General features: G+C 41.8%; 1 protein-coding gene across 1 annotated transcript in view; it reads left to right on the forward strand.

The window, feature by feature from the left end:
• The window catches only part of LOC102965530 (nuclear RNA export factor 3), a 33819-nt gene that overhangs the window by 7391 nt on the left and 160 nt on the right, over positions 1 to 26268 (forward strand). Inside the window, exons 4-15 of the mRNA XM_042973962.1 lie at positions 20085 to 20166; positions 21036 to 21267; positions 21481 to 21634; positions 22283 to 22366; positions 22459 to 22563; positions 22688 to 22768; positions 23326 to 23433; positions 23607 to 23710; positions 25496 to 25532; positions 25883 to 25951; positions 26037 to 26092; positions 26232 to 26266. Coding sequence (XP_042829896.1) covers positions 20085 to 20166; positions 21036 to 21267; positions 21481 to 21634; positions 22283 to 22366; positions 22459 to 22563; positions 22688 to 22768; positions 23326 to 23433; positions 23607 to 23710; positions 25496 to 25532; positions 25883 to 25951; positions 26037 to 26092; positions 26232 to 26266 — 1147 coding nt within the window. The remainder of the gene's footprint in view (positions 1 to 20084; positions 20167 to 21035; positions 21268 to 21480; positions 21635 to 22282; positions 22367 to 22458; positions 22564 to 22687; positions 22769 to 23325; positions 23434 to 23606; positions 23711 to 25495; positions 25533 to 25882; positions 25952 to 26036; positions 26093 to 26231; positions 26267 to 26268) is intronic.

Below are 26268 nucleotides of genomic sequence, written 5' to 3' on the forward strand. Positions count from 1 at the left end.
TCCTCACAGAGGCTCCTGGGCCCTGATGGGGGACAGGGAGGAGGGGTCCCACTACCCATCCCCACCAGCAGCCTTTGTGAGAAGTGCACCTCATTGGAAACGGTCCAGGTACTCGATGTCTTTGTAATTGATGGGCAGGAAGAGAAGTACATATGGGAAATAACGCCTCTTTTATTATTTCATAAGCTGAGCCCACATGGAATTCCACAGCCCCAGCCTCTCTGCCACCCTATCTGTAAGCCGAGTGTGCCTCAGCATAGGGAAAAGAATAGAGCAGCTGCTGCTGGACCTTCGTGTCCAGAATCCCATCTGCTACCCTCTGCCATAAACAGTCTTCCCACCTCACACTCTATACCATATCATAGACAATCCACATACTCCTTGGTACAGGCATCTACAATGGACTCTGCTCTTCACAGATAGTTGACCAGCCTGGAGACCAGATACTGTGGAAACAAAGAGTGATAGGACTTTAAAACAATCCGCATTGTCCCCCTTGGGGTGGCCAACCAATTCAAGATCACTCCACAGTCAATGTTCTCTAGCCAAAAGACCACTGGAAACACATCTGTAACCAAACAAAGTTGGGCTTGTTACTCATTGCAGTGAGGCAGAAGGCACACTATGGACACCCATGGGGTGTCTCAATAAGAGAACACTAGGAATGAAATATTATAAGGAGAGAGGAGGGACCAACATGGCGGAGAAGTAGGGGGATTGGGAAGTCCCTTGTCTCTCAAAGAAAGCAGTGTTGAAGCTAAAGGACTTTGAACTCTGAGAGTCTGGGAGACAAAGAGACAGTCACATCTAGGGACCCACTGGGACAACCTGATGGGCCATAGGTGCATGATTGCAAACTGGGAGAGATAAAATGAATGGAGGGGAGAGATCCCCTTCTGCGGAGAGACAAAGAGAAGAGAAAGAGAGGCTAGGGAAGCATAGGACTGTATCTGGACAAGACAAAAACCACGGACCGGGGTGGAGAAAGATTCAATCTCTAACCGAGGGGTTTTCTCCTGACTGGGGCCGGCTGCTCCAATAGCACACCTGGGATGGAGGGAAGCCAGCCCTGGGCTCAGTGGCGAGGTCAGGGGTGCGGTCTGCAGTAGGAAAAAGCGATCCCCTCCCTGGAGTGCTGTGGGACAGGACAAAGCCTGCTTGCATCCTCCAGCCAGAGACCACATATCGGGCAGTGCAGAGCAGCGCTTCCCTGGTACCAGGGCAGGCAGAGTGAGAGTTTGAATCGCAGCCAAGCGCCAGGGCGCGGGACTCGGCAGAACTACACAAACTGCTTCATTGGTGCCTGTGGCAAAGTGAGGATGGCTCAAACAGAGTGGTTTGTGACACCTGGTCCATGGAGGAGAGACTGGGGTGTCGCCATTTTCCTCCCCACCACCACTAAGGTGGGGTCTCAGGGATTGGAGAGCAGGGCCCACAGTGGAGGTGGGACAGGCCTGCACCAAACCATGACCCTCCTCGCCTGGTAACTGCATATCTACTGGAGCGGGATTGATGCTGACAAACCAGACAGCCCCTCCCCCAGACCTGCGCTGTTGCATTGTCTGATTTAATTCTCAGACAATTTTTATTATATAGATATATTCTTCCTTCCTTTTCTCCTTCTTATCTCTTCCCTCCTCTAGTCTGGTTACTCTGGTTGTTGATTTGGTTTAAGCAGACATATTTAATCCATTCTCTTGATACATGTTCCACATCTCCTTTCTCTCTCTCTGGATTACACCCTCTCATTTCTCTGTCTGGACAACGTTCTTTTCTTTTCTTTTTTTCCCGCCTCCTTGTTTATTTCCCTTTCTCTCTCTCTGGATTAAGCCGTATAGTTTTTATGTCTGGTCAATTTTTATTTTTTTTTCTTTTTCCCCGCACATGTCATTTCTCTCTTTATATGGGATAAGTCCTCTTCCATCAGCACTGCCTCCACCCTGTTGTTTACTTGTAGCTGGTGTTTCATGTTTTGTTTTGTTTTGTTTTGTTTTGTTTTTGGATTGTGTGTGTGTGTGTGTGTGTGTGCATGTTTCAGCTTTCTGTTTGTTTGTTTGTTTGTTTTCCTTTCCAGCTCTACTTCAATGAACAAATAAAAGCACACCTAAGGGAGGGTTCAAAACATCACTACGAGTAGGGAGATAAAGTAACCAAAGTCGCAACAACAGACAGCAAATAACACTCTCCACAAAACACATCCTGAATGGCCAGGCCCTGGGCAGTGTATGACCCCTCTTTAATATAGTAGTGCTCACAGGTGCAGGGCATATAACAAACTTTTAAAACACATGAGGGACAGAAAACTAGCCAAAATGACGAAACGGTAGAATTCTCCTCAAAAGAAATTCCAGAAAGAAATGACAGCTAAAGAATTGCTCAAAACAGACATAAACAATATAACTTAATAAGAATTTAGAATAATAGTCACAAGATTAATTGCTGGACTTGAAAAAAAGCACAGAAGACTGCAGAGAATCTATTGCTGCAGAGATCAGGGAACTAAAAAATAGAGTGGGTTAAAAAGTGCTGTAAATGAGGTGCAAAATAAACTAGAGGTGGTGACAGGGAGAATTGAAGAGGCAGAGAGGAGAATAGGTGAAACAGGAGATAAAATTATGGAAAAGAGGAAGTTGAGAAAGAGAGAGAGAGAAAAAAAATTCTGGATCATGAGGGGAGAATTAGAGAGTTAAGTGATTCAATGAAACAAAACAATATCCGTATCATAGGAATTCCAGAAGAAGAAGGAGGAGGAGGAGGAGGAGGAGGAGGAGGAGAAGAAGAAGAAGAAGAAAAGGGGGCCACAGGTGTGCTTGAAAAAAATCATAGCTGAGAACTTCCCCAATCTGGGGAAGGAAAAAGACATTGAAATCCAGGAGGCACAGAGAACTCCCTTCAGAAGTAACTTGAACCGATCTTCTGCATGACATATCATAGCGAAACTGGCAAACTACAAAGATAAAGAGAGAATGCTGAAAACAGCTAGGGATAAACGGGCCTTAACCTACAAGGGTAGACACATAAGGGTCGTAGCAGACCCATCTACTGAAACTTGGCAGGCCATAAAGGAGTGGCCCGAAATTTTCAATGTGATGAAAAGAAGAAAAAAAAAAACTGCAGCCAAGACTCCTTTATCCATCAAGTCTGCCATTCAGAATAGAAGGAGAGATAAAGGTATTACCAAACAAACAAAAACTGAAAGAATTCATCACCAGTAAACCAGCCCTACAAGACATCCTAAAGGGGACTCTGTGAGTGTTGCAAAGACCACAAAGTACCAGAGACATCACTACAAGCATGAAACCTAGAGACAACAAGACGACTCTAACTAAACCCATATCTTACAATAATAACACTGAATGTAAATGGACTCAATGCTTTAATCAAAAGACATAAGGTATCAGAATGTATAGAAAAAAACCAAGACCCATCTATTTTCTGTCTCCAAGAGACCCATTTTAGACTTGAGGACACCTACAGATTGAAAGTAATGGGATGGAGAACGATATATCGTGCTACTGGAAGTCAAAAGAAAGCTGGAGTACCATACTTACATCAGACAAACTAGACTTTAAATTAAAGGCTGTAACAAGAGATGAAGAAGGGCATTATATAATAATTACAGGGTCTATCCATCAAGTAGAGCTAACAATTATACATGTTTATGCACCAGATACAAAAGCACCCAAATATATAAAACAATTAATCACAAACATAAGCAACCTTATTGGTAAGAATGTGGTAGCTGCAGGGGACTGTAATACTCCACTTACAACAATGGACAGATCATCTAGACGGAGAATCAGTAAAGAAACAATGGCCCTGAACGATACACTGGACTGGATGGACTTGACAGATATATTCAGAACTTTTCTTCCTAAAGCAGCAGAATATACTTTCTTCTCGAGTGCACATGGAACATTCTCCACGATAGATCACATACTGGGTCACGAAACAACCCACAATAAATATAAGATAATTCAGATCATACCATGCACACTTTCAGATCACAATGCTATGAAACTTGAAATCAAACACAAGAAAATGTTTGGAAAATCTCCAAATGCAAATGGGTCAACGAGGTAATGAAAGCAGGAATTAAAAAAAAAACATGGAAACAAATGAAAATGTAAACACAACAATCCAAACCCTTTGGGATGCAGTGAAGACACTCCTAAGAGAAAAATTTGCCATCCAGGCCTAGCTCAAGAAACAAGAATGATCCCAAATACAAAATCTAACAGCACACCTAAAGGAACTAGACGCAGAACAACAAAGAAACCCCAAACCCAGCAGAAGAAGAGAAATAATCAAGATCAGAGCAGAAATAAACAATATAGAATTGAAAGAAAAAAAAAACACAGTAGAACAGAACAATGAAAGTAGAGTTAGTTTTTTGAAAAAAAAATAAAAAAAAGACAAACCCTTGGCCAGATTTCTCAAAAAGAGGACCCAAATAGATAAAATCACCAATGAAAATGTATTTATCACAACCAATTCCTCAGATGTAGAAGGAATCACCAGAGAATACTATGAAAAACTATGTGCCAACAAACAGGACAACGTGGAAGAAACGGACAATTTTCTAGACACCCTCACACTAGCAAAACTCAAACAGGAAGAAATAGAAAGTTTGAACAGACCTATAAGTAGTGAAGAAATCGAATCAGTTATCAAAAATCTCCCAACAAATAAGAGTCTTGAGCCAGATGGCTTCCCGGGGGGAATTCTACCAGACATGTAAAGCAGAGTTAATACCCATCCTTCTCAAGCTGTTCCAAAAAAAAAAAAAAAATAGAGACAGAAGGAAAACTTGTAGACTCATTTTATGAAGCTAGCATTACCTTGATTCCCAAACCAGACAAAGACCCCACAAAAAAGGAGAAATACACGCCAATATCCCTGATGAACATGGATGCAAAAATTCTCAACAAGATACTAGCAAATCAAATTCAACAGCATATAAAAGGATTATTCACCATGATCAAGTGGAATTCATTCCTGGGCTGCGGGGCTGTTTCAATATTCGCAAAAACAATCAATGTGGTACATCACATTAATAAAAGAAAGGATACGAACTGTATGATGCTGTCAATAGATGCAGAAAAAGCATTTGACAAAATACAACATCCTTTCTTAATAAAAATCCTCAAGAAAGTCGGGATAGAAGGAACATACTTAAACTTCATAAAAGCCACTTATGAAAAGCCCACAGCTGGGGCGCCTGGGTGGCTCACTCGGTTGAGCATCCAACTTTGGCTCAGATCATGATCTCACGGGTCGTGAGTTCGAGCCCCGTGTCAGGCTCTGTGCTGACAGCTGGGAGCCTGGAGCCTGCATCAGATTCTGTGTCTCCCTCTCTCTCTGCCCCATCCCCACTCATGCTCTGTCTCTGTCTGTCTTAAAAATAAATAAAACATTAAAAAAATTTAAAAAAAAGACAAAGAAAAAGAAGAGCCCACAGCTAATATCATCCTCAATGGGGAAAAACTGAGAGCTTTTCCCCTGAGATCAGGAACACGACAGGGATGTCCACTGTCACCGCTGTTTTTTAACATAGTGTTGGAAGTCCAAGCATCAGCAGTCAGACAACAAAATGAAATCAAGGGCATCAAAATGGGCAGCAATGAAGTCAAACTTTCACTTTCCGCAGACGACATGATACTCTACATGGAAAACCAGACAGAGTCCACCAAAAGCCTGCTAGAACTGATACATGAATTCAGCAAAGTCACAGCATACAAAATCAATGTACAGAAAATGGTTGCATTTTTATATACCAATAATGAAGCAACAGAAAGAGAAATAAAGAAACTGATCCCATTTACAATTGCACCGAGAACCTTAACATACCTAGGAATAAACGTAACCAAACATGTAAAAGTTCTGTACGTGGAAAACTATAGAAAGCTTATGAAGGAAATTGAAGAAGACACAAAAAAATGGAAAAAAACATTCCACGTTCATGGTTTGGAAGAACAAATATTGTCAAAATGTCAATACTACCCAAAGCAATCTACACATTCAATGCAATCCCAATCAAAATTTCACTGGCATTCTTCTCAAAGCTAGAACAAGCAATCCTAAAATTTGTATGGAACCAGAAAAGACCCCAAATAGCCAACGTAATGTTGAAGAAGACCAAAGCAGGAGGCATCACAATCCCAGACATTAGCCTCTACTCCAAAGCTGAAATCATTCAGACAGTATGGTATTGGCACAAAAACAGACACATAGACCAATGGAATAGAATAGAGAACCCAAAATTGGATCCACAAGTGTTTGGCCAACTAATTTTTGACAAAGCAGGGAAGAGTATCCAATGGAAAAAAGACAGTCTCTTTAGCAAATGGTGCTGGCAGAACTGGACAGCAATATGCAGAGGAGTGAAACTCGAACATTTTTGAGTTTACTTTTGCGTATGGTGTAAGAAAAAGATGAAAGACCTGAATGCGAGACAGGAAACCATCAAAACCCCAGAAGAAAAGCTGGCAACAACCTCTTTGACCTCCGCCACAGCAATTTCTTACTCGACGCATCTCCAAAGGCAAGGGAATTAAAAGCACAAATGAACTATTGGGACCTCATCAAGATAAAAAGCTTCTGTGCTGCAAAGGAAACAGTCAACAAAACTGAAAGGCAACCGACGGAATGGGAAAAGATATTTGCAAATGACATATCACATAAAGGGCTAGTATACGTCAATATGGAGAACAAACTGAGGGTTGCTGGAGGGGTTGTGGGAGGGGGATGGGCTAAATGGGTAAGGGGCATTAAGGAATCTACTCCTGAAATCATTGTTTCACTATATACTAACTAATTTGGATGTAAATTTAAAAATAATAATAATAATAAAATAAAATAAAATAAAAAAGGTCTAGTATCCAACATCTATAAAGAACTCACCAAACTCCACACCCGAAAAACAAATAATCCAGTGAAGAAATGGGCAGAAGACATGAATAGACACTTTTCCAAAGAAGACATCCAGATGGCCAGCAAACACATGAAAAGATGCTCAATGTCACTCATCATCAGGGAAATACAAATCAAAGCCACACTGTGTTGCCACCTCACGCCCGTCAGAGTGGGTAAAATGAACAAATCAGGAAACTACCGATGCTGGCGAGGATGTGGAGAAACGGGAACCCTCTTGCACTGTTGGTGGGAATGCAAACTGGTGCAGTCGCTCTGGAAAACATTGTGGAGGTTCCTCAAAAAACTAAATATAGAACTACCCTGCGACCCATCAATTGTACTGCTAGGAATTTGCCCAAGGGATACAGGAGTGCTGATGCATGGGGGTATGTGTACCCCAATGTTTATAGCAGTGCTCTCAACTATAGCCAAATCATGGGAAGAGCCTAAATGTCCATCAACTGATGAATGGATAAAGATGTGGTTTATATATACAATGGAATACTACTTGGAAATGAGAAAGAATGAACTCATGACACTTGCAGCAACGTGGATGGAACTGGAAGGCATTATGCTGAGCGAAATAAGCCAGTCAGAGAAGGACAGATATCATATGTTTTCACTCATATGTGGATCCTGAGAAACTTAACAGAAGGCCATGGGGGAAGGGAAATGGGAAAATTAGTTACAAACAGAGAGGGAGGGAGGCAAACCACAAGAGACTCTTAAATACAGAGAACAAACTGAGGGTGGATGGGGGGTGGGGGAGAGGGGAAAGTGGGTGATGGGCATTGAGGAGGGCACTTGTTGGGATGAGCACTGGGTGTTTTATGTAAGCCAACTTGACAATAAATTATATTCATTAAAAAAGGAATGAAGTATTATAAGATTTGGACTTGTGTTCAGTGATTGTGGAGGAGGTTCAAGGAAGTGGGGAGCTGGTCCATATTGAATGCTGTCAGGAAGTGGGAGTGATTCTTTGATTGGGTACAGCGATAAATTTTATCTGAAAGGAGAGAAGCATAGAGCAAGATTAAAGCTGTAATTGGTAAAGAGGCATTGGTTACTTATTTTAACCAGGAGAAGAGGGTGCTTAGTCATTTTTGTGGTTCGCATGGTGATTTTGTGTTGTTTTTACCCCCAGCTTTATTGAGATATAATCGACATGACGTTGTGCGAGTTTAAGGTGTACAACGTGACACTTTGATATATGTGCATATTACAAAATGATTCCCACAATAAGGTTAGTTGGCACACACGTCATCTCACATAGTTATCATTTTGCGTGTGCGTGTGGTGAGAACATTGAAAATCTACTCTCTTAGCAACTTCCATGTATACAGTACAGTATTGGGAACCGTAGTCAGCAGGCTGTACATTAGGTCTCCAGAACCTATTAATCTTAAAACTGGAAGTTTGTACCCTTTGGCTACCATCACCCATTCTCCCCACCTCCAGCCCCTGGCAACCACCACTCGTCTCTCTGTTTCTACAGATTTGGCTTTTTTAGATTCCATGTACAAGTGAGATCATACAGCAGTTGCCTTTGTCTTATTTCACTTATCAGAATGCCTTAAAGTTTCGCCCATGCTGTTGCAAATGGCAGGAGTTCCTTCTTTCTTATGAATTATATTCCATTGTGTATATATACATCACATTTTCTGTATCCATTTATCCATTGATGGACAATTAGTTTGAGTCTATGTTGTGGCTGTTGCGAATAATGCTGCAGTGTGCATGCGGATGCAGACATCTTTTCAAGATCGTGCTATCACTTCCTTCAGATATATACCCAGAGGAGGAATTGCTGAATCTTATGGTGGTTCTATTTTAAACTTTTCGAGGAACTCCCATACTGTCTTCCACAGTGGCTGTACCAAGTTTCATTTCCTTCAACAGAGCACAAGGATGTCCTTTTCTCCACATCTTTGTCACCACCGGTTATCTCTTGTGTTTTTAATAATAGCCATCCTAACAGGCATGAGGCAAAATCTCATCGTGTGTGTGTGTGTGTGTGTGTGTGTGTGTGTGTGTGTGTGTTTTGAAGGACAGTTTATACTCGGTATATTTTCAAGTAGTTAACCACACAGCTTTTCCCAAATGCCTCTACACCTATGCTGAAAAGCACTTATATCTTACAGAAAGTTGTTGGGTTGATGCATTATACACAGTATAGTTTCTATTCCCATATGCTCCTACACAGCTATTCCCATATGCTCCTACACATAAGTTTAATTTCTATCTTAATAAAGAAGATGTTGCTTGAGAGATGGTTTAGACACAGTGTAGTTCCTTTTTTAATTAAGTTTTTATTCTAATTCCAGTATAGTTAACCTGGTGTTCTGTCAGTTTCAGATGCATGACATAGTGATTCCAAAACTCCATACATCACCTAGTGCTCACCACAACAATGCACCCTTTAATCCCTATCTCCTATTTTACTCATCCCTCCACTCACCACCACTTCCCCTGGTAACCATCAGTTTGTTCTCCATGGTTGTCTGATATTCTCTCTCTCTCTCTCTCTCTCTCTCTCTCTCTCTCTCTCTCTCACACACACACACACACACACACACACACACACTCACACACACTCTTGCTCTCGCTCTTGCTCTCTCTCCCTTTGCTCATTTATTTTGTTTTTTAAATTCCACATATGAGTGAGATGATTTGGTATCTGTATTTCTCTGACTGACTTATTTCACTTAGTATTATACTCACTAGCTCTACCCATGCCATTGCAAATAGAAAGACTTTGTTCTTTTTTTATGGATGAAAAAATATATGCACACACACACACACACACACACACACACACACACCTTCTTTATCCATTCATCTATTGATGGACATTTGGGCTGCTTTCATAATTTGGCTATTGTAAACAAAGCTGCTATAAACATAGGGGTGCATGTATCCCTTCAAATTCATGTTTTGGTATTTTTAGGGTTGATACCCTGTGATGCTATTACTGGATCTTAGGACAGTTCCATTTTTAACTTTTTAACTGTTTTCCAGAGTGGCTGAGCCAGCTTGCATTCCTATCAACAGTGCAAGAGGGTTCCCTTTTCTGCACATCCTTGCCAACACTTTTTGTTTCTCCTGTTTTCGATTGTAGCCATTCTGACAGGTGTGAGGTGAAATCTTATTGTGGTTTTGATTTGATTTCATTGATGGTTAATGATGTTGAGCACCTTTTCATATACCTGTTGGCCCTTTATATATCATCTTTTGAATAATGTCTATTCAGGTCCTTTGCCCATTTTTTGATCAGGTTATTACTTTTACGTTATTGAGTTGTGTAAGTTCCTTACGTATTTTGGATGAGAGCCCCTTATCAGATATATGGTTTGCAAATATTTTCTCCCACTCCACAGGTTGCCTTTTAATTGTTGATTGATGTGGCCCTACTTGTGGATTTTTCCTTTTGCTGCTTTTGTGCCTTTGTGTCATTTGCAAAAAATCATTACCAAGAACATTGTCAAGGAGCTTTCCCCCTGTATTTTCTTCTGGGACTTTTATGGTCCCAGGACTTATATTTAAATCTTTGCTCCGTTTTCAGTAAATTTTGTGAATGGTATAAGATAGGGCTCCAATTCCATTCTTTTGTATGTGAGTGTCCAGTTTTCCCAGCACCGTTTCTTGAACTGCTTATCCTTTCCCCATTGAATATTCTTGGCTTTCTTATGAGATATTAGTTGACCATTTATTCACGGGTTTATTTATGGGCTCTCTGTTCTGTTCCATTGGTCCATGTGTATATTTTATGCCAATATCATACCATTTGATTATGATGACTTTGTAATACAGTTTCAAATCAGGAGGTGTGATGCCTCCAGCTTTGTTCTTCTTTCTCAAATTGCTTTAGGTATTCTGGGTCTTTTGTGATTCCATATGAACTTAAGGCCTTTTTTGTTCTGTTTGTGTGGAAAATGGCATTGGTATCTTGGTAGAGATTGCATTGAGTCTATAGACTATTTGGGGGTAGTATGGATATTTTAACAATATTAATTCTTTCCATTTGTGAACGTGGACTATCATTCCATTTATTTGTGTCTTCTTCAGTTTCTGTCATCAATGTCTTATAGTTTTTGGCATATAGATATTTCGCTTTCTCGATTAAATTGATTCATAAGTACTTTAATGCTTTTGATGCTATGGTAAATGGGATTCTTTTCTTGATGTCTTTTTCAGATGGTTCACTGTTAGTGTATAGACGTGCAACTAATTGCAGAATGTGCATCCTGCAACTTTATTCACTGTGATCTTGTTTTTTTTTTTTTTTATCTCATTTCATCATGGTCACAGAGTGGCTTAGTCTGATATTGGTGTTCTTTTTGATGGGTGATGTTCAGCATGAGAACAGTATAACCCAGCTGTAAGTGTCAGGTGATTTCGTGATGGAGAATGGTTGGGTAGGCAGCAAGAAAAAATTGAGAGACTTCACATTCTCAATGAGAGAGACAGAGATTTCTGGTGTGGACAAAACCAGGTGTATACGGAGCCAGTGAGGGTGACCACACCAGTTATACAGATATAAAGGCTCCTTCTCTTGCACTCCTTCTCTATAATATAATATAATATAATATAATATAATATAATACAATATATATAATAAATGCTATATAATAAATTAAATATATATTTATATTATAAATAAATATATACACTATATATTAAGTATTATATAATAAATTAAATATATAATATTTAATATATATTGTATTATATATATTTTTTCATTTGAGTGCATAGTGAGCAAACTTGGGTGCCACTGAGCTAAGAGGTAATGGAAACAGGGCTCAAATCCAGATCTGCCTCACTCCTGTGCACAGGTGTATAACCAGTGAGATTTGGCTCTACCCTCTCTTAAAGATGAGGCCAGCACAGAAGAAAAGACTAAATTTGTCGGGGGGGCGGGGGGAGACGTTTTCACACAAGGAAGTGAGACAACAGGCAGATCCTAGACTGTGGTAGCCAGTAAAAGGTGAGGAGTTTGGAGTAAGTTTGGAGTAAGTGAGGAGTGGCTGTCTATGCTCATAACAATGCATTATCACACATGCCTCCTAGGATTTCTACAGGGGGAGAGCTTGTCATGTTTGAGGTTTTCAACCATTTTCTTCTCATGTTGATATTAGCACTCCATATACTGTATAATGTGTACATGGTACTTTCACCAGTAGAAAGTCAATTTCCCTTCCACTATGGACCTTCACCTCTGCAGTTTAAACAAACAGCTGTGTTTGTGCCTTCTGCCAAATAGTTTCTTTTCCCAGCTACTGAAAATGGATTGACTCGATGGGAGGTCAAGGACTGCTTTGTATTGGCCATATTTGTTTTGAGAGAGTAATGGATGGTACTTAAACTGGATTTTGGTGTGCCGCCAAATTAATTAAGTTCAAGGGTTTCATTCAAAGTACCCATGTATGTGTATGAAGACAACTTCATTTTAACATCAAACTCCGTAGTTTGCGTTACATATTAGCAAACATGTCATAATGCAGATTTTAATTGTAATGATTAAAAATGAAACTCTTTAATTTGGAGAAAACAAATCCGTTTTGGGAAACACATATTTCCTCCAGGGATTGACAATGGCATTCTTACAATTGTTAACTTGTTTTCATTGAGAAATGATATATAGCTTTCCTTCTCTGTTAAAAGCAACATCTGGGTGATAGATATCCAGGTGATAAACAACAGAAATAAAAACAAAGAATTGTCTCAAATAGTCACAGTAAATTGAAGCTAGATTTTTAAATAGTTTTCAGGTATCCAAAAGAGCACCTTAAAAGTTTACTAGGTTTGTGAGTGTTCTATGGTGTTACTAATTATTTGCATGTCCTCCTCCGTCCTTTGATGCATTTTCCACCCTGTCTAAACTGAGGGGGAATTTCCATTATGTTCATAAACAAAGCCTATAAAAGTACATCCAATAATTAAGGCAAGGCCAGGTGAAGCAGTAGGAAGAGTAAAGGCTTTTGCTTCAGAAGACCTGGTTTCCAGTCTGGGCTCATCCAATGAGTAGAAGCATGACATGTGGCAGTGTGGGACGTTGAGATCCCAAGCCCCAGCTTCCCCATTCAAGGAGTGAGGATTCTCTTCCTCACAGGGTCTTTGCCAGGATTTATTGAAATCACAGGGCAGTGAAGGTTACACAGACGCTTCAGCCTCAGCTGTGCCTGGAATCCGAGGCTCAGTTTCCTCATCTGTAAAGAAGGAATCACCATGTGGACTTTGTGGTTATGTCAAAGGGATTAAATGTTATTATGTAGATTAAAATATCAGCCAGTGTCATATTATACACACCATTAATGAGAATATAAAGAAAGATGCCATCTCCCCAGGGGTTAATGGAAATTTTTGCTTCCTTCTTTAATGCCTTTTCTGATTTCTGAAATTCATTTAAATACTCTGAAATATATTTCAGAGCAGTCCACAAAGCAAATTCTTTAAAAGCTTTCCAAACTTGCTGGCAAGGATGTGGAGGATAAAGGTGCACTTTTGGTGGGAATGCAGATTGGTGCAGCCACTGTGGAAAACAGTATGGAGCTTCCTCAGAAAATTTAAAATGGAATTGCCATGTGATCCAACGTGTGTGTATATATATATATATATATACATATACACACACACACACACACACACACGTATATATGTATACATATACATATGCATATACATATATACATATGTATATGTATACATATATATGTGTGTGTATATATATATATATCCATATACATATGTATATGGTGTATACATATATGGGGCTTATATATACGTGTATGCTTGTTTATGTGTGTGTAGGTGTGTGATGGAATATTACTCAGCCGTTAAAAATAATGATATGTTGCCATTTGCAGCAATATGGATGGACCCAGAGGGTAAATGTTAAGTGAAATAAGTCAGTCAGAGAAGGACAAATAACATAGTATTTCACTCATATGTGGAATTTAAGAAACAAAACAAACGAATGAAGAAGAAAAAAAAGGAAAGAATCAGACCACAAAACAAAACCAAACAAAACAAACACTCATAAATACAGAGAAAAAATTGGTGGTTACCAGAGAGGAGGTGGGTGAAGGGATGGGTGAAATAGATAAAGGGCATTAAGAGCTCACTTATTGTGATGAGCACTGAGTACTGTACAGAACTGTTGAATCATTATATTATACACATGAATCTAATATAATGTTGTGTGTTAATTATGTTTCAATTAAATATAAATAGATAGATAGATAGATAGATAGATAGATAGAGATAGATATAGATATATATCACCACCACCATGAACAACAACTTTCTAACTTGGCAGTTCTACCTCTGGAAGTTTCATTTGTTCTGTGTCATGCAAATCCACGCCTCCTCAAAATTGCAGATTGCCATTACAGTACTCTTACTGGATCTTTTAGAGAAGGAAGCATCGGTCTGCAGCCTCAACAGCTTCTCTGAAGTACATGCCCTAGTTGTTGTCTGTGGAATAACTCTACAGTTCAATTTCTGAACTGACTTGTGTCCTGGACATTCCCCTCAAAAGTAGAAGAGGCAAACTTGTGGCAAATCTTCAAGGTAAAATACTTGGAAAAACTTCAGAATCTTCAGTCTGCTGTGTGAAGCCACAGCCCATGGGAACGTTTGAGCTCACAGTCTTTTGTCCCCTTTCACATGAAAGGTGTATCTGAAGATGGTAAAGGTGATGGGGTTACTACATGACTAATGGTAATCAAACCAGAAGGGTGTGTCTGAGACTTCTCAGAGGAAGCAAATGCTTAAGCTGAGATTGGAGGCTAAGGAAGCATTAGCCAGCAGGAGGGGAGAGGGTGGAGACTAACCAGATAGAGCAAGAAGGAAATACCTTATAACCTGGTTCATCGCTTGGGAGGTCCAGTGTGGAAATCCTTTACACAGCAGTTTGGCATGCTGAGCAAAACTTTGTAATACTTAACAAGACAATTCTAGAAAGTTCCTGAACCCCCTCTGCCCTCTCTGCTCCCACCTAAGACCTATAACATCCACCAGCCCTCTAAGAGGTGTGTGATATTAGTACTATGATTTTTCTCTGCAAAACCATGCAGAAGAAAAAGATGGTTAGGTAAAGCAGTTTGAGCATGATTTCATTTTACATACTGTTTCATCACTCGCCACACAAAATATAACTTTTAATATTTTTCACTGGAGAAAATTCAGAAATTGGAAGTCTGGGCCATCTGACCATCTGAACATATCTAGAGAGGCAGGTTGATCATCACTTAGCAGAGAGCCTTGGAAGGGGAAAGGGAGGAAGGTCCTGGTCAGAGGGAAACTTCTGGAAGATTCTGTGGAAAATGAAGCCTTAAGGGTGACTCAGAGCCCATGTACATTAAACCCAGTAGCAAGAATTTTCTCCAGCTCTCCCCTCTCAACTATGACACGAAACCCATATGTGTGTGTGATTGAGAGACAAACGTAATGTGGAAAAAGAATAGATAGATAGATAGATAGATAGATAGAGATATACACAGGTAGGCCACATACATACATATGATTTTTGTAATGAAATTTCCAACCAGCTATATACTACAATGACATAAAATCTTATATCAGTTATTTTTGGATTTCAAGTTAATGTGCTTATTTCAAAATCAAATGCAGTGCAGAAATGTGTATTTGAGTAAATATTTTTGTATATTCTCTTTATCTTGTTACCTAACAAGATGTATATCCTTGGTAATTTAGTTTATATTCCCCAGATATACTTCCCTGTGCATAGTACTATGCAAGTACATTTACATGAACATATATATTCTCCCAAATTTTGCTCACAATATGTATATACTGTTCTCTCTCTCTCTCTCTCTCTATATATATATATATATATATATGGACACATGTATGTGTATATATGGAAATATATATGTACACACAAACATACATGCATATATAATTGTTTTACACATGTTTAAATCTTATAAGTTTGTAATGTATAGTTCTTATTTGAATTATTTCAATACACTTTAATAACACTCTTTTACTGATCAGATTTATTTTATAACAGAATATTAAACATTTGCCTTTAAAACATATTCCATGTATTTTCCCAGTAATATGCATCTCTTTATACGTGACATTCTTGTTTGGGATAGAAGAGTTGTTTGTTTGTTTGTTTGTTTTTCTTTAACATCCCTTTAATTTGTCCAATTAATTTTGTAACAGAGTTAAAAGCTTTCCTTGGGTCACATAGTTGGTTTCGAATTTCCCAGGTGTTCATGTTATGGTACCCAACAGGGTACTGGAACAACCCTCTCCCCAATGTCTTTGCCTTGAAGATGATGGTGGAGATGAAATCCCATTCCTCAGGCCTAGAGGCCTGGATAGGGGCGGCCACATGGATAGCACTGTCCTAGGGGTGGTGTGTGTGGCCCAACCAGAAGCAGAGGAAAAGTAACCTCCATCAAGGGAAGGAAATGATCATTTAGAGAATTATTTTAAGCCAGAGGCACTTCACATGGTATCTCCTACAACCTAACAAGTACTCAGTTATTATCCCCATTATTTGCAGATATAGAAGTCGGTCTGAAGCTTTATTCCACTGTGTCCTGAAGCCTTCAAGGCTTTGGATCAAGAATTCCCACTAGACTATTATTTGATGTAACCTTAAGTATTTCTTGTTTTGTTTTCTGTCATAGCTGTATTGTTTTTAAGTGAAGAAACCCCATGAAAATTAAAGCAATTTCTGCACTATTGAAAGAAAAAAAAATTAAAGTTTGAAAAGATGGGGTAAATATTTGCCTGTTGGCAAATATTGCAGAATTTGTGCTACCGGGCAAGAAAATAAAGGGCTTTTGTCTATTGGTGGAGAAAGGGACAAATGGCAACAAATAATTTGTGTAAAAAGCAAAATGTTTCTCCAGACATCTGGAAAGATGCCACACCACATTAACTGAAGAAATGGCAATCTGGAGATGGCATAGTAAGTAAGTGAAAAAATCAATTTGCAGAACATTATTTACGTGTTGGCAAATTTTAAAGAGTGTGTATCTATAACCACATAACTACACAAATATTTTAAGGTAAGTATACACATTACTTAAAGAGAAACACATCTGTACCAATCTATTTACATAAGCCATCTTGGATATCAGTTATTTGGGGCGCGGGGATCATATATAGATGGAAGGTGCAGAATGATTTCCATTTTCTATGTATACATTTTTAATGTTTAACATTTTGTGATTAGGCAAATTTGTTGAGAGAAACACTTGAAAATATATAATAACCAATTCACAAGAAAAGTTCATATATATTTACCACGTTATGAAAATGTTCACATGATAGTGTTTAATACGCAAATACAAACTTCACCCTTTGACTTGACAGTTTATCTGTGTATGTATGTGCGTTTCTGTCTTACACTTCCCTAAACCCAAGTGTTCACACTCTTATATGTGGAGATTTTTCCTCACCTCTCTCAGGGACTGAAGTTTCTCTCTCAGGGCATGGGGATCTAGGAAGGGATTGTGGGCACAGAGTAGAAAATTCCAGAAAGAAGTAGAAATTCCAGAAATTTCTGGCTGATATACTGGAGCCCAGGTGCCTCCTTCCTTCCTTCCCCCTTGCAAAGCCCTCTGGTCTGAGACATTCAGAGCTACAATTCTCACTCTGACCACTAAAGGGGCATCTACCTACACTGACTATACATATATATATATATATATATATATATATATATATATATATATTTCATTCTACTCTCATTACAGTGACCCACGAAACTCTGTTGTTGTTGTTTTTTTCCTTTATAGTTTCCAGATCTGGGGTGTGTGTGTCTGTGTGTGTGTGTGTGCGTGTGTGTTGGTTTTTGCTGTTGTTTTGGGGGGATGGGGTATCGGTAGTTTGTTTGCTTGTTTGTTATTATCTCTCTGGGATGCACAGGAGATAATGCCAGCCATGTGATTAGTTTCAGAACATTCTGTTACCTTGCTCCAACTTTAGCGAATCCCACATATTGCAGCAAGAATTTAGTTAGGCTACCTATGCATTTACATGTCACCCCCATTCCATGGAGCTCAGTTGCAGTCTCTGTTTCTCCAGGTAGCATCTGAATGACTCCAGGAAAACTCCAACACCTCATTAAGTCTCAGTAACCTTGCAAAGCCTGTGACTGTGATCTCGGAGTCCCGTTGTGAGGACTACATGAGAGATAAGATGCAATGTAGCAAGTACAGAGCCTGGCCTACAGCTGGCACTCAGAGTTCTCTGGGTTTGCAGAATGAGGGAACAGGATGTATTGTAAGTGGATACAGAGCCTGGCATACAGAGTTCCCTGTGTTTGTAGCTGCAAGTACCTGGGTCCCACGCCCCCTGACTCTAGTTGGCCTTTTCTGCAGGGCTGGTTCAGTTAGAAACAGTTCCCTGATAGGCTGATAGCAAACTCAGGGGGCAGTAATCACAGTAATCACCTCTGGTGTCGGGGGCTCTCTTCTCCATGGCTTTGAAGAGGGGACTTCCTGTAAGGACTCCATCTTGTTTGTGTGAGCCTGACAGTCATTTGGGGCCTGCTCTCTTCGTCCTCAGCAGCTTTCCTTGATCTTCTCTAAACCTCCAGCTCCAGATCCCACAGGTTCTCTTCATAAGCAGCCTGTGAGGACATTGGTGACAGGTCACTGCCTCCAGGCCACACCATGGGTGGGTTGGCCAGCATGAGGCCTTGGTCTCAGATCCCCAGAGGTTACAAGGGTTGCTGGGTCCCTTCCCCCACCCCACCCCACAGGACACCCAGCCAACCCCCTTTTAGAGAAGGGGTGATGAGGGCCCAGGCTCACTCTTCTCTAATCTCTTGAGGAAATGTGCCAGGTGGGCCCTGACATTCCCATCCCAGTTCCACATGGAAAAACTCCCCTCCTATGGAAGTGGTTAGGCTCAGGTGGATTTTTTTTCACTGATTGAGGGGATAGATCTGATTTTATGTGGTCCTCACAGGTCCACAGTTTGGAGAGTGGCCTAGGTTGGCCACGTGCGAGGAAAGGGAGTTGGGGGTTGCTGTAAATTAATATTCTTTGGATGCCTACTACAGGTGAAGGAGTGGCAGAGAACACCCCATTACCCTTAACTCTTACATCAACTATTCAGGGTAGATTGTATTACCCCCATAGAAGTTTCTTGAGGCTTGCTTTATAGCCCAGCACATGACTTATTCTGGAATGTTCCACGTGTAATGGTTATTTGCACTGTTCTATGTCAATTAAGTACATTTATTAATTTGCTTTATTCTCATTTTAAAATATTCTCCACCTAGTGGAATTTATGTCTGCCATTTTATGTGTTACTCAAGGAGGTGTGTTAATATTCCTGCTGTAATCGTGAATTTATCCATTTGTCTTTTTACTGTCACTGTTTGCTCTGCACATTTTCGCTCTGTGTTAAGACACGCACACAAATTTAGGATTTTGTATTGATGGCTTCTTATTGCATTGAACCTTTTATTATAATGAAACCTCCTCTTTTCTCTAGTAATTGTTTTTTTCTTGAAAAAAAAATACCTTTCTTTTTAGTAATATGGTTATACCAGCTTTTGGGAGGTCAGTAAGTAAATGCTACACATTTTGCCAAGTTTTTTTTTTTTTTCCAAATTTTCTAGATCATTAAATTTTGCAGATGTTTCTTTCAAGGAGCATTTGATGGAATGTTTTCCTTCCAGTCTCATAATATCTGTGTTTCTGTTTGGAATATCCAGTCTGAAACTTTTAATGTAAATATATATATATATATATATATATATATATATATATATATATATAACTTGTTTTTTGTATGCCATATTGACTGCACATGTATTTTTATGTCAATATTTTATTTAATTTATTTTAATTTTTTATATAATTTGTTGTCAAGTTGGTTTCCATACAACACCCAGTGTCCATCCCAACAGGTGCCCTCCTCAGTGCCCATCACCCATTTTCCCCTCTCCCCCACCCGCCATCAGTATTTAAAAGTCTCTTATGGTTTGCCTGTCCTTTTCCTCTCCTTTCTTTGAAATGACTTAATACTGTTTTTTGTTTGTTTGTTTGTTTGTTTGTTTTTAGTATTAGATTGTTACCTCATTTGGCTAGACAATTAAACATCCCTTAGCCATTCTTGTAGTGTTTACCTTTCTGACTATAATGTAATTTTTGTTTTCCTTTTCACAGTGTGATGTGGATTACTTCTTTAAAGCTCTTCAGACAATGAAGGAACTTTGGGACACTTTGATTCCTCTCACCCTCTCCCGATGTATTGCCATGAATTTTAATTCTATGTATATGTAAACCCCTAGAAGAAATTAGTGTCATGGTGCTATATAGTCAATACTCATTTAGACTTGCCTACATATTCACAAATGCCATTAGTCTTTCTTTCCTGCATCTGTGTGCCTCCATCTGGGATCCTATTTCTTCTCCCTGAAGGAGAACCTTTAATATTTCTTTTAGTTTGATTCCTCCAGTCACAAATTTTCTCAGTTTGTGCTACATTAACATCACTGTGAAATGTACATCTTTTCTTTAGGAATGTTTTTTCTTAAAGCATACTTTGTCTCCTATTAGTATTGTTATACTGACTTGATTATCCTGTTACTTTGGGAAACTTCTCAAGCAAGATTCCATCAAATGCCATTTCTCCGCATTTCCCTCTCTTTCATTCTGGGGACATCTCCTTTAATTCTCTCCCCCTCTCTTTTGGTATTCTCCATATTATGTCTCTCTAAGTTTTTCTGGATATTTTCATCAGATGTAACTTTCACTTCTCTAATTCTTTTTTCAGGTGGGAACTCACCTTTGACCTGTGAACCATAGCACCAAACTTTCAGCATTGATTTGGTTATCCCCCTAGGGCAGAGAAGGGAATTGTGAGTTAGAGATGATAAGCAACTTGTCCCTGGTCACCTAGCCTGCAAAGGGCAGAGCAAGGGCTAACATCACAGGTTAAACCCTAGGCCCAAACCCTTTCCTCTGTGCTTTTTTTTTTCTCCTTGGCTGTGAATGCTCCCCACTTCTCATCTCCCGGGCAGTGGAGCCCCAGAGAAGTCTTTCAACCTTATTTAGCACTGTGCTGAATTTCATTTTAGACGATAAAGTCAGTGATATTTCTTCATTAGCCATGATGTTTCCCCGGAACCTTTTGTGATATTGGAACCATTGATGTGTTATTCTCAATTTCAGGGCATAATAACACAGGTAACTCCTTACAAAGAAGAGCAAGATGCTCGGGTATTTACCGAAGGAGGTATAACAATTGGTCTGGGCATGTCCGTTCTGGCATTGATTCTTCATCCCACCAGCAGCAAGATGGAGATCCAGCAACAAATGACAGTTGCATGAGCACCCGAGGAAGATAGTAAGTGACCAGTCACCATAGCTGAAATGTACCAGCCAGTGGAATACATAGCCCTGTAGCTGAAGATGCTGTTCTCTTCTTCAACCTGGAAGAGTGCAGGATGATGGAATCAGGTTAATGGTTGAGCAAACTTTATTGTACAGTGGGGCGAATGTGTAATAGAAGACTTTCCAAGCATGTGTGGATTACTTCCTTCTCTCCACTTCCCCACAGTGCCCCCTATGCCATTCCATCCTGTCATTGGAGAGGCAGTTTTCAGATGCAAGACCAAATGCAAGCTAACATGGAGGGAGAGCAAAAGGGTCCAGAGACAAGAATGGAGGGGGAGAGGCAGGATGAGACCTCCAGAAGCTGGTTCAAGATCACAGTGAGTGTCCTGGCAAAATGAACCCAGTGTGCAGAAGGAGGTGAACAGAGGGAATTATGCTGGACTCATATAGAGATGCTAGGTACTTTTCTGGGGGAGAGGAGTGGGTAATCCGTCTTTTTATTACTAGGAGTTAGCATCTTAGATCAGGTAAGGGCAGACTCAGAGAAGCAATGTAAAGGGAACAGATTGACTAAAGGGAGAATTGGGTAGGTTGTCTAAGAACAGAGGAAACTACAGCCAAGGAGAAGTAGCAGCTCCACCCTGGAAGTCTCAGTTTAGCTCAAGCTGAGTGTGGGAGGGGGTCGAGTCTCCAGGGTCTCTGTTGGAGAGACAGACTAAGGCATCCTTCCTTGAGCAAGGATCACTTGGAACTTTATATAAGGAAGTTCATGCTAAATATCTTAAGTTGATTATTTGAAGAAAGTGTTTGAATGGAAAGAAAGGTTATTTAGGAAATCCATGACTGGTACAAAAGTTCACAATAATGGATATTGTCCTATCATAAGAAATTATTTTGAAGAACCCCCCCCCCACACACACACACACAAAAGGTGTGAAAGGACGACATGCTTGAGTTTTATCTTAACCCTGGGTTCCATTGTGTCAATCTCTTCTCCCATCTCTTCTCCCATTTCTTACTCTTAGATTCCATTTGGCATCAGATATGATGAGAAGTGGCTGCTGAATCTGATTCAGAAACAATGCAGTGTCCCCTTCACCCCAGTGCAAGTAAGAGAAGACAGTGAGGCAGATGGGAAGAAACAGGGCAAATGAGCAGTGGCTTGGGTCTCATATTCTTTCTTTTGCCATTCACCCTACAGTTTCACTATGAGAAAATGCAGGCCCAGTTCTTTGTTGAGAATGCCAGCAGTGCCTTCGCATTGAAGAGTGTCAACGGCAAGATCTGGAATGAGAATAATGAAATGGTGTGTGTCAAGGGCATGGCCAGGGCTAGTTAGGGGCAAGATGGCAGGACAGGGGCAAGGTCTTGCTTGATCCCAAGGATCAGATTTCCTGGTGCTTACTCAGCCCCTCTTGGGTTCCCTACAGATATCTATCTTTGTCCACCCCTCTGATGCACCCCAGCCTGTGAAGAAGGAGCTGAAGCCAGAAAATGTGGATCAGATAAAGGTAATGCAGACCCAAGACCAGCTGTGAATCTATATCCAGACCCATATCTTCTTCCCACACCTATTGCCTCCATCCCCCATCTCTACCTCAGACTCAGAGACACTGACCCCATCTCTAACTCTGCAGTTGACCACAAACAAAAGATGTGTAGTCTCCTAGCAATCTTTTAACATCCAGAAAGTCCGCTTTGCCCCTGGTATGTCTACAGAAGTAGTTCTAGGGCAGGTAAGAGCAGAGAAGCCTGTCTGGAAAGGAGACTTGGGGATGGTAATGTGGGGAGGGTAACCTGAAGCTGTAACCAGCCGGGCCTATCTCAGCCTTGTGATTCCCTCCCCTCGGCTTCTCGGAGACATGGTCACCCGAGATATTGAAATGGTACCAAATCCTAGAAACAGCATGGCTGCCTCCCGGCAGACTCATGAAAAGAACATGTTCAAGGTGAGAACTCAGGCCCAGTGCTGGGATTGATGGCAAAGGTGGGAGATTAGGTAGAAGAGGCAGATTGGTGTCAGATAACCCCTGTTGGGGTCCTCACTCTAACACTTTCCTCATCATAGCTTTTGCCCTCGAACCTGAGCGACAAGAAACCCTACCAGATGGATGGCCTATCCAACACTATGCAGAATGCCTCCAGCATCAAGGACTTGAACCTCTCCAACAGTGAGGTAAGGTGTGGTACCCAGATCTTTCTTTAAAAAGAAGGTGAGAGTGCTCATGGGGTGGTGGCGAGAGTCAGGGAAGTGGATTTGTTGGAAAAATAAAGGGCCGGAGGTGCAGGGTCATCCTGGCCATCTTTCTCTGATCCTTGCATTTCCTTCCAATAATTACTCCCCTGAAGTCTGCAGGGGAGTTGGACAAGGGCAAAAGACTGCAGCGAGAAGACATGAGTGCAAACAGAAGCCCCTTGTGCACCACCTTTCCCAATAAATCAACCAACATAAGGTCAGTTATACTCTCCGTCACCCTGTGGGACTCTGAACTATGCCTGACGGTGCCTGCTTGGAGGGGACAGCATCCCTGTTCCTCTGTGAGGAACAGAGGCCCTATGCTCTTCTCTCTCTGTCCCTCGCCTGTGCTTAGGGGTCTCCGTTCCTTCCTCTGACCCTCTCACCTGTTTGGTCTGAGGTCTGTTTGCTGGCTATCTACACCCAGCCTTCTCTAGCATGTCCTCCCCAAAGTGTGATCCATGAATCAGGGTTCCCCTTCCTCACTAGGACCAGAGTGACTACTGTGCACCACATGCTGTGACCTGGACTGACAAGGGTCCTCCATCCAGGCCAGGGCCTCATGCTGAGACAGGCAGTCCTGCCTCCCTGCTTAGACAGGGATTCCTTCCCTTGTTCTGAGAGGGACCCTCCTTTCCTTGAACCAAATGTATCCCCCCTCTTCCCGTCAATTCCAGGCAACCATGGTGGCTTTCCTGCCCACGCTGAGGGCTGAGGTCCTGGGGGGCTGCCATCATGACATCTGTTCCTCTGACCCAATGCCAGGAGCTGGGCCCTCCTTGAGAGAAACCAGGGTTCCCTGAGTCAGGGGGCCAGAAGTGGGAGACTGCCAGGGAGCAGAGGGCTTCCTCAGGCAGGAATGGAAGGCAGAGAGGAGAGGAGCTTGAGGAGATGAAGGACAAAGGACAGGCCTCTCAGAGGCACCACCCCCTTCCCACCCCACCCCCACATGTCACATCATCCAGACTGTTCCTTCAGTGGAGCCCTGGGTAGCCTGACAATGGGTATAATGCCTCAGGTAAGGAACCGAGTGGGACAGGCACGGGTGCACTGGGGCCATCAGGAGGGAAGGTGGTGATCATAAGAGGGGGGACCACAGACCTGCAGCCCCATGTTGACCTGGGGATTGATCCTCTACTCCTTCTGGGGAAGGTCTTCTGCCCCTGTGGCTGCCCCATTCCCCATGCCCAGCTCAGACTGAGCTCACACAAGTGACAAAGTTTCAACCAGCATCCAAAGGGCCCCCAGCCCAACACCTACCTCGGATATCAGGGCCAGCCAGGGCAGATGAAGGAATGCGCTGCAGCTGGGGAGACATTTCCCCCTTCTTTTCTCTTCCTCCTTGGCCCCACCACCATGGTAAAGCTTCATTCTTTTCCCTTTGCTTTGCTTTCTCTTCCTCCTTTGTCTCTACTCCCCTGTCTCTCTCACCTCTCCCCTCCTTCCTTCACTCCTTCTTCTGTCCTCATCCCCATTCCTCTCCCTCCCTGTCTCCTGGGTCATGCCTCACTCACCTCCGTGCCTCAGCATTCTGGGCCATCCCTGGGGGTGTCATGGTCTTGCAGAATGCTGGGCCCCTAGTGAGGTACCATAACCCTGGGCTCTCACCCCATTCCCTCTTCTCTCTGGAGTATTCAGTGGGGGCCTAGAGGAAAGAAGGGAGGCAGGGAGGGGAAGGCAGCCTTGGACCCTGGGATCCAAATGTTGCTTCTGGTGAATCTGGAGATGGGAGTCAGGATAATCTAGGTGGGAGCCACCCAGGGGGAACGGGAGGGAGGAGGGGGTCAGGCAGAGGAAAGGAATGAGAAGGATGGGGAGAGAGAGTGTGTGCTTTTCCTCTAAGTCAGCCCACAAGGGAGGTGCCAAGGGCCTTGCAAGCCTGGGGCACTGCGGTGTAGGTGGGACGTACTGGCCATGTGTCAGGTGTAAGTGTGCTTGCTCCCATGATGAAGGACACCTGCAAACCTTCACTGACTTTTCTGTTTTTTCTGGATTTCTGCAGCTCCATCCTGGAACTGTTTTCCAAGTTATTGTGCCTGGTAGGTGTATTCTTTGATCATTGAGTCCTCTACTGGCACTGATGTCACCCCAAACCTGCCCAGAGGCCATTTAAGTCTTGAAGAAGTTACAATTTTCATGACCCTTAAACCTCATGGATGTGCAGATCTATGTGGAAACCCAACAAGGGCTCCGGATATCCTTCAGCCACGTTCTCCACAGGCAGCAAGCACCCCAAGACAGTGATCCCAAATGTAGCCTTGCCCATGTAATCTGCATGTCCCTTTCATATCTGACCTCTGAGGCTCACCGTCTCCTGGGCCCATCCTTTTCCTGATTGTCCATAATCCGCTCCTGGTCAACAACACTCACTTCCTCTTCCTTTCCCCAGGATGGCCAGGAGTCACCTTCACCAACCAGCATTGGTATTGCAGCCCACAAGAGGTTACCAACCTGCAAGGTGAGGAGGGCAGATCAAGCCGGGTTTTGGGTGGTGTGTGAGGAAGGGATATCAGCTGTGGTCCTGAGGGCTGTTGTGATTTCAGGGAAGCTTCTTTGGATCTGATGCGCTGAAGAGTCTGGTCCTGCAATTCCTGCAGCAGTAAGTACTCCTGGGAACCTGGGAAAGTGGAGGGCTAGGATGGGTGAGGCCACTCAAGCTCAGGACTGCTGACTGTGTCTTGAAATCTCATTTGAGGTCCAGACCCCAGAGAGAGACTGTCCTCATTGTTTCCCCACAGGTACTACTTGATCTATGACTCTGGAGATCGTCAGGGT

The sequence above is a fragment of the Panthera tigris genome, chromosome X (genome assembly GCF_018350195.1).
Source record: "Panthera tigris isolate Pti1 chromosome X, P.tigris_Pti1_mat1.1, whole genome shotgun sequence".
Taxonomy (NCBI): Eukaryota; Metazoa; Chordata; class Mammalia; order Carnivora; family Felidae; genus Panthera; species Panthera tigris.